This window comes from Calidris pugnax, unplaced genomic scaffold (assembly GCF_001431845.1).
Source record: "Calidris pugnax isolate Ruff unplaced genomic scaffold, ASM143184v1 scaffold32, whole genome shotgun sequence".
Taxonomy (NCBI): Eukaryota; Metazoa; Chordata; class Aves; order Charadriiformes; family Scolopacidae; genus Calidris; species Calidris pugnax.
This window is the reverse complement of record NW_015090783.1, coordinates 8,710,793-8,718,699: the sequence shown is the minus strand read 5'-3', so window position 1 is coordinate 8,718,699 and position 7,907 is coordinate 8,710,793. Positions and strand designations below refer to the sequence as shown.

The window sequence follows — 7,907 nt, the reverse complement described above, 5'->3', positions numbered from 1 at the left end:
GGGGGGGGGGGCGGGCGGCCGCCCCGGTGCCCTTCAGGGCCTGAGGCGGGTCCCCTCAGCCGCGCCCGCCCTTCAGCTGAGCCCCCGGCCCGCTGTGAGCTGGCTCCGGGGGGAAAGTGTCGCTGTGAGGGGGGCCCCACCCCCGTTGCATGAGTCCCCCCCTGAGCCCGGGTCCTCTGGGGCCGGTTAAACCCTCTCCTCGGGGTGTGAAGGCGCTCGATTCCTTCCCTGCCTTTCAGCACTGGCCTTGGGGTGCCTCCGGCGGCTGCACACGGTGTACCAGTCAGCGGAGCTGCCGGAGACCCACCAGATGCTGCGTCAGACCTGCCGAGACTTCGCAGAGAAGGAGCTGATGCCTCTGGCAGCAAAGCTGGACAAGGAGCACCGGTTCCCGGCCGAGCAGGTGTGTGCAGCTCCCGCCGGGAGGTGGGCGGGGGGGCCGGCTCATTTGGAGCTCAACTTCCCTCAGCTGCTGTGGCAGGACCACCTGGGCCTGAGGCAAAATGTATATTGAGCTTTGGTTTAGTAGAAAATTTAAGTTTAGACCAGCTTGTGGGAGAGTTCTTTGAGTGTGGAGGTTGTAATGCCCACAGGACACTTTGTACTCTTTACTCTTATTTGTGTTTCTCTGTGTATGAGCTTAGTGCATTTTCAGTTCTCTCACTGACTTTCCTGTGGCCTGTAATACAACTGACTTCTAAAACCGATGAAATACTTTATAGACTGCTCATAACCATAAAAACGGTTTATAGTGAGGAAGCATAGATGGCCTGAGTGCGTTTCAGATGGTGAAAAGAAGTAATCAGGAGACAGGAGAGGCATGTTGGTCATCCTCTAGGGCTGTGAAGAAGTTGAGATTCCAGTCAAACCTGTGACTTGTCTCGTGGAAAGCAGTACAGACACAGCAGTACGTTCTGTGCTGTGTTGAGCAGACTAACTCACCTGTTGTATTGCAGCAAAATACTAAGCTCTAGAAAAACATACTGCTATATTAGCCAAAAGGCTAAGAGCAAGCACTCAGAGGCATGTGAGTCTTGTCATACACCCCTCTTTCTATTAAGGAGTAAGGAAGGTAGCCAGGAAAGTCATGCTCACTCTAAGGAATGAAATACTTTCCTCTGTACTTCATTTTTCTTATCTGAGAATTTTACATTTGATTTTGAGTCTTTTCACTCGAATGTGTAGGGAAAAATTCAAAATGTAAACACTGTTTATTAAGATAAAGTAACATACATAGAATTAGTTGCTGTTTTTTGTTCATCCTCTGGATTTGATGTGGAGGACTAGTTTTGGGTGCCTGTACAGGAGGGAAGATACTTGTTTAAAAATTCCTCTTGGTTCCTCTTAAAGCAAGCAGGGGCTGGTAATATGCCTATTTCTGCAAGACCAAAAGCTTGACATCTTAAGTATAAAAGCAGAGGAAAGCTTGTTTTTCCTCTTGTATGTTAACAAGAAGAGTAGAGTGAGACAGCCTGAAGAGCTTATGGTTAAGAAGCTGGGGATCCAGCTGAGGAACTTGGGGTGCAATAATTTGGAATGTAATCAACAATTAAATTCTCTGGGAAGCAAGACCTGGCTTTATGAGAATGAAAAAATCACCTTCTTGCAAACTGTTCCATGGGTCATTCATTCTGTAAAATTCTTCTCTTGTGCAGTCCTAGGCTGAAGCTCAGCAGACTCAAAGGTAAAGTTCTAATGATTTTTATCAGCTAGATTTGCCATTGAGAGCTTCCGACTGACAGGAGATATGTGAGGGGAGAAGCTTTGGTGGGAGGCAGAGGGAATGCTGGTCGGGTTGTATCTCCCTAGTTCACCTTCAAAAGGCTCCCTCCTTCCTAGTACTGAAGAGAGCTCTTTAAATAAGCAAGAGCCTTGTCTTAGGCAGTAGTGACTGTGTACAGCTCTTGTTGAAGTCAGTGGGACCTGGGGACACTTACCAGTTTGTACAGTCAGATTCCCATTTCACCAGGAGTTGTGCGCATCTTTTCCTCTGTGTGTTGCCCTGCCGTGACCTGTCTTTATCTCCGTGTGTCTGCGTGTATTTGCTGGGACACTGGTGGTGCAGGGGATCTCACTTCTCCGTTCCCTACGTGCAGGTGAAGAAGATGGGTGGCTTAGGGCTTCTGGCTATGGATGTGCCGGAGGAGTACAAAGGAGCAGGCCTCGACTACCTGGCCTATTCCATTGCCGTGGAGGAGATCAGCAGGGGCTGCGCCTCCACGGGTGTCATTGTCAGTGTGAATAATGTAAGTGTCTCTGTGGTGTGTGAGGGACAGGCGTGGGACCCAGGCTGGCATCTGGGGGGTTACTGGAGAGGGGTGTGTGGGAGAAAGGGGATCTCTTCCTGTGGTTGGTTCTTAGACATTGGGGAGTTACTGGATGGCTTGTAACCTTCAAGAGGCACTAACTCAACTCTCAATTCTTAAAGTCTCTGTATTTAGGGCCAATACTCAAGTTTGGCTCCGAAGAACAGAAGCACAAGTGGATTGCTCCCTTCACCAGCGGGGATAAAATTGGATGTTTTGCCCTTAGTGAACCAGGTGATGTGACTGTTCCTGTTCCTGTTGCAAAGAACATAGGGTGGCTTCTTTCCTTAACTCGGGTTTAGGATGGACTTTAGATCTGTGAAATTGTAACAGTTTGTGGCAGGATGGTTTATAGCAGTTCTGTGTAAATGAAGTCTCAGTGCCTGAGGTATTGACTGCCATCCCCATGGTCCACACTGAGAGCTTTCATCCCCTCTGTGTGCGCAGAGCACTGGAGGTGGACACATCTTAGACACATGGGCCTTTCACCTTCCTGTTCAGGTCCTTTGGGAGGGACATGCTGACACTGCCACAGTTACAAGAGGTGCCATGAGCTGGTGGGGGGGTGGGTTTGTGCCCCAGGCTGTCCCTGCTTGGCTGAGTCGTGTTTGCTGGTGCCTTGCTCAGGAAACGGCAGTGATGCGGGTGCAGCGTCCACGATGGCACGCCTGGATGGTGACGAGTGGGTTCTGAATGGCACCAAGGCCTGGATCACCAACGCCTGGGACGCCTCAGCCACCGTGGTGTTTGCTACTACGGATAAATCCAAGAAACACAAGGTGCGTTCAGTGGTCAGTCAGGAAGAAGGGGCGGGAGTAAAGGAATTGAGCAGGAGCAGCACGTGGAAAAGGCTTGGGAGGGTGTCTGTGTTTAGAGCCGTGCAGACATTGAGGGGGGGAGGCTGATAGTGTCGTCTTTGTTCTCTCAGCTCTCCCTTCCCTCTCCTTCCCCTGGGTCACCTAGACATGGCTTCTATGAAAAATGTTTGGAGGAGACCTGCTGACAGCCAGGTAAGGGGGAAGTTGGCACCATTCCTAAGAGTTTGGGTCTTGTTGCAGGGCATTAGCGCGTTCCTGGTTCCCATGCCAACTGCTGGGCTGTCGCTGGGCAAGAAAGAAGACAAGCTGGGAATCCGAGCCTCTTCCACTGCCAACCTGATATTTGAGGACTGCCGGATACCCAAGGCCAACCTACTGGGGGAACTGGGAATGGGCTTCAAAATCGCCATGGTAAGGGATGGATTGGGATGCAGCTGTGGTTGTGTGAAGCTGTAGTCCCCAAGCTTACCGTTTTCAAAATCAGTTTTAGACTCAAAGAACTGCTAGCTTAAGTTGTTCTGTGTGACATTAAGCAGTTGACCCCTCTTCCCAACATGGGAAAAATCATTCATAGAGATTGATGAATCATTAATTTACCACAGATCCTTGACAGCACCTTTTTTTGTGGAGCCAATGTAGCAGTTCTCAGACACAAGAATGCCAATCCAGCTGAGGTGCTGTGTCAACAGGGGTGGTGTACTTTAATTTTGCTCCTTTTCCAACCCTCTATTCCTCCAGTATGTACCCCCAGATAAAGGGAAAACACGGCTTTTTCCCTAAATACTTTGGCAGAGGAGAGCTGTCCTGGAAGCACAGGACAACCTCTGGATAATGTCTAAGGGTGGGTGAAATCCATGTTAACGGCACGTGTGTGAGCTCTGAGGAGGATCCAGGCAGCTGTGGAACAGCGCGTTCCTTGCAGTGACGCAGCCCCCCTTGGCAGTGTTCATTGCTCTCTCTGTAGGGGCAGAACACCATTTGTTGGCTTGATTTTTTTGAAAAATGCCGAGCTCCCTGGAGACTAGCTCCTTCCATTATGTCCGCAACCAACAGAAAGCATCAGTCACCAGTCAGTTTTTTAAGATGCTCAGCCCAGGACTGAGAAGATGGAGCCTTTTCTCACTGTGCTGTAAATGATTCATGTGCACAGAGAGGCAGGGAAGCAGTTAAAAGCCTAATGGGCAAGTGGTTGAGGTAAGTCAGGTTATTGACTCAATGCACTAGCCATTTTGAAAAAAGTGCTTGCCTCAGTGTGTGTACTAATGATGAGGGCAAAGAGGAAAACTGACCAGAGTTCCTTTTTTTTTTTTTTTTTTTTCAGTTATAGTAAAATCAGCTGTGCAACGAGCAGGGTCTAGCTGAAGGGTTCTTTTCATTCTCTTTCAGAGCAGGTGCTACTTGTTGTGCCGTTTCCCTCAATTTGCACCCTCTCTTTGTTTTCTCCCAGCTAATAAGAAGCAATACCTCCCTTTTCTGCATCCCTTCTTGTACCTCTGGCTTGTCTCTGCAAGCTCTTTATTCCTGTATAACCAGGAATATTCTGAATCAAGGAGGTCTGGCCAGAGGATACCAAGGCTACAGCAGCTTCCCAGCAAGAACACAAATGCAAGTGTATGCTTTCTGACCAAGTACAACTTGACTTATCACATATATTTTGTGTCTTTGGCAGCAAACGCTGGATGCAGGAAGGATTGGTATTGCCTCACAGGCTCTGGGAATTGCACAGGCAGCTCTGGACTGTGCTGTGGATTATGCTGAAAAGAGAATGGCCTTTGGGTCGCCCATCACAAAGCTACAGGCGGTGCAGGTAGGAGCTGGGCAGAGCCAAAGGGTGCTGGTGGGGGTGGAAAGGTCGTGTGGGCTCCCAGGCGTGGCGTCAGGCACACAGTGCCCTTTGCACTGCCGGGGATAAACAAGGTAGTAATGTCTGTTTTCAAACACTTAGAGCTGTTGGGATGGAGGTGCTCCTTTTCTAGCAATATGGGCCTTGCGGTGGGAGATCTCTGCTGTCCTCTGCTCTTGTGCAGCCAGAGGCGCAGCCGTAGCGCCTGTTGCAGGGGCAGTGTCTGTCGTTGCAGTTCAAGCTGGCCGACATGGCTGTGGCGCTGGAGGGTGCGCGCCTGCTCACCTGGAGAGCTGCTATGCTGAAAGACAACGGGAAGCCCTTCACAAAGGTACTTCCAACCTTGCCTTTGTCTGGCAGTGACAGCGCTGGGCACAGGCTCAGGGCACGGAAACCGCGCTACGTACAGCACTGCTACGTACAGCAGCACTGCGTCCAGTGCTTGCCCAGCCCGTGCTGTCAGTGTTTAACTCACCAGTGGATACTGGACTCTTCTGTCTGCCCTGGGGCAGCCTGCTGAGCCGAGTCCTGGCTTTAGCCAAGGGCAGAGGGGTGGCTGCTGTCTGCTGGCACCAATGATCAGGCCTGTCTCGCTCCACAGCTGGTCTGTGAGCGTTCAAGCTCCGCGTGCAAGTGAGGTGTTCCCTTTTGTGATGGCTGCACCCTCAGTGATGTTTTCCTTCCCCAAAGGAAGCGGCGATGGCCAAGCTGGCTGCATCAGAAGCTGCAACAGCCATCGCTCATCAGGTAATTACTTTAATTGACATCTTTGATATACAGCATGCTGAAAGGGAGAGTGTGTTGTCAAACACGAGGCACTTGGGGAAGGTGGGGTGGAATTTACTAGACTTTGTAATTATTTTTTTAAAAAAACAAACAAAGCCATATGGCTGAAGCCGGTTAGCACAGCCATCTTGCTGGATTTTGTGCAGAGGTTTATGCTGGCCTGTGGCAGCTGTATGATTAAAGTCTTCTGGTCCCTGCTGCTGTCTGAGGCAGTGCCAAAGCTTTGAGGGGGCTCAGGGATGTGGGAGGGAGTGTGGGTGCACCAGTCAGGACTAGGAGTAAGTTTGCAATGTATTGAGTAAATGGAACAGGAACTCTGGTGTCTGCATGCATTGTCCCCTGGTCCTTAATAAAAGTGTCTTTGCTGAGCGTGGATCACTAACAACTACCTCTGAAGTGGTTAATTCTTTGTCTGGGACATCAGGATTGTTCTTACCTGTCTCAAAGCCTGTTTATTCCTCTCAAATGGGCTGCAGTCATCCCCATGTGCCGCCACCCCCCCAGTTATGCTTGCAATGGGCTTAGCTCCATTTAAGGTGGCTGTGTTCTGTAGAAAAAAGAATTCCTTGACCCAGCTCCCTTTCTAACCCGCTGCTTTTGTTTCAGGCCATCCAGATCTTGGGCGGGATGGGCTACGTGACAGAGATGCCGGCAGAACGCCATTACCGCGACGCTCGTATCACTGAGATCTACGAGGGGACCAGCGAGATCCAAAGACTGGTGATAGCGGGTCAGCTGCTGAAGGCCTACCGGAGCTGAAGCAGCCAACTTGAGCAAGACACTGCCCAAAGTGCCTCGTAATGGTGCAGAACAGTGATTGAGCCTTGGCCCTCTTGAACAAGGCTAACGATGGAAGTTTTCATCACCACTGAGTAACTGACCCTCTTGTTAAAAATGTGCCGATTCTTCTTTGGACAAAGCGTGGTGCGTGGAAGGCCGTATCTAGGTTTGTAAGTGATGGCTGTGAGGGGAGGAGGGAGGAGGCAGCCTGTCCTTGTAGGGGAGCACAGCGTTGTTTTGGTTCAGCAGTGGCACAATGACTTTGCTGTTCAGTGAAGTCAGCAGCTCTCCCTGTGCGCTTCCCCACCACTGCCTGTGTTGCAAGGATTTGTCACTACATGATCCTCCATAACCAGTGCCAACGTTAGAGGCTCTGAGAGACGTGACCCCGGTGCCCTGCTCCAGGCTGTAGGTTGTGCTGCCTCTTCTGATCAGGCTTTGATGACTCTCAGGTGTGGGACACAGCTGTGTGGGAGCTCCTAATTGGATACAGGCTGTGCTGAGGTAATCCTCGTTGCAGTGCACTTTTCCCCACTTCCAGCAGGAAAGGAGCCAGACGGGAGGACCAGCCTGGGGTTGCTGTCCATGTAGATGTCAAAACATAGGTCAGAAAACCTCCCTTGACCTTGCCCAGTGCCCTGCTCGGCCACTTACAGATGTAGGTGTAAAAGCAAAGGACAGAAAAGCTGCAATGCCTGAGATGTGGGGTTCTTTTTTTAAAAAAAAACAAACCACCACACCAAAAAACCTTCTGTTCCTGAAGCTGCTGTTACTAAACCAACAGCTACCCAACTGGAGAGAAAGTGCAGGAAGTGACAGTAACAGCCTTTAATCTCTACGTGTTTTGGGCAACAACAAGGCAATGAACAGATGACATAGAAAACCTTGCCAGGAAGCTTTAGCAGTAGCTCATATCCTCAATCAGTTATCTTTGGCAAGAAATTAACGTTTAGAAGATTCAACAGCCAAAAGAAAAGCTCTAAACTCAGGAAAAGCTGGAGAGGATTAAGACTACAGCCTGTGTGGCCCCTGTGTCCAAACCACGAGTACACTAGAAATAAATGGTTATTTTCCTGTGGTGCCATTTATTTAATTTGTGTGGAGAGAAAACCAGGAGGATTTGTCAGAGAAGACAAATAAAACCTGATTTTAAAGGACCACCGGTCCCCACTTTCCTTTTTTTTAAATGCAAATATGAATTAATTTAGAATATTTTCTCTCAGTCACAAGACACAGGACAATAAACCTGCACACACCAGTCAGACAACGCTGCGAGGCGCAGGAGGAGTTCCCTGGTGTCCCCGCAATATAAATAATCCCTGTGGAGGGCGCTAGAGGGCAACTGCATGTCAGGGCAAAGTCTTCCAAGGCTTG

General features: G+C 49.9%; 1 protein-coding gene across 1 annotated transcript; it reads left to right on the top strand.

Moving 5' to 3' along the window:
• Positions 1-134: 134 nt before the first annotated feature.
• Positions 135-7,691, top strand: ACADS (acyl-CoA dehydrogenase, C-2 to C-3 short chain). The gene is made up of 9 exons (XM_014965055.1): positions 135-403; positions 2,097-2,246; positions 2,429-2,540; positions 2,934-3,085; positions 3,365-3,535; positions 4,794-4,931; positions 5,203-5,298; positions 5,658-5,714; positions 6,360-7,691. Exons 1-9 carry the CDS (start codon positions 311-313, stop codon positions 6,510-6,512), a joined length of 1,122 nt encoding a protein of 373 aa, XP_014820541.1. The 5' UTR covers positions 135-310; the 3' UTR covers positions 6,513-7,691.
• The last annotated feature ends 216 nt before the right edge of the window (positions 7,692-7,907 follow it).

Excerpts from the sequence above, each read along its gene's own strand:
- ACADS (XM_014965055.1), top strand. The coding sequence starts at position 311 with ATGCTGCGTCAGACCTGCCGAGACTTCGCAGAGAAGGAGCTGATGCCT. Across the intron at positions 2,247-2,428 it reads TCATTGTCAGTGTGAATAAT|TCTCTGTATTTAGGGCCAAT; the intron begins GTAAGTGTCTCT and ends CAATTCTTAAAG. Across the intron at positions 3,536-4,793 it reads TGGGCTTCAAAATCGCCATG|CAAACGCTGGATGCAGGAAG; the intron begins GTAAGGGATGGA and ends TGTCTTTGGCAG.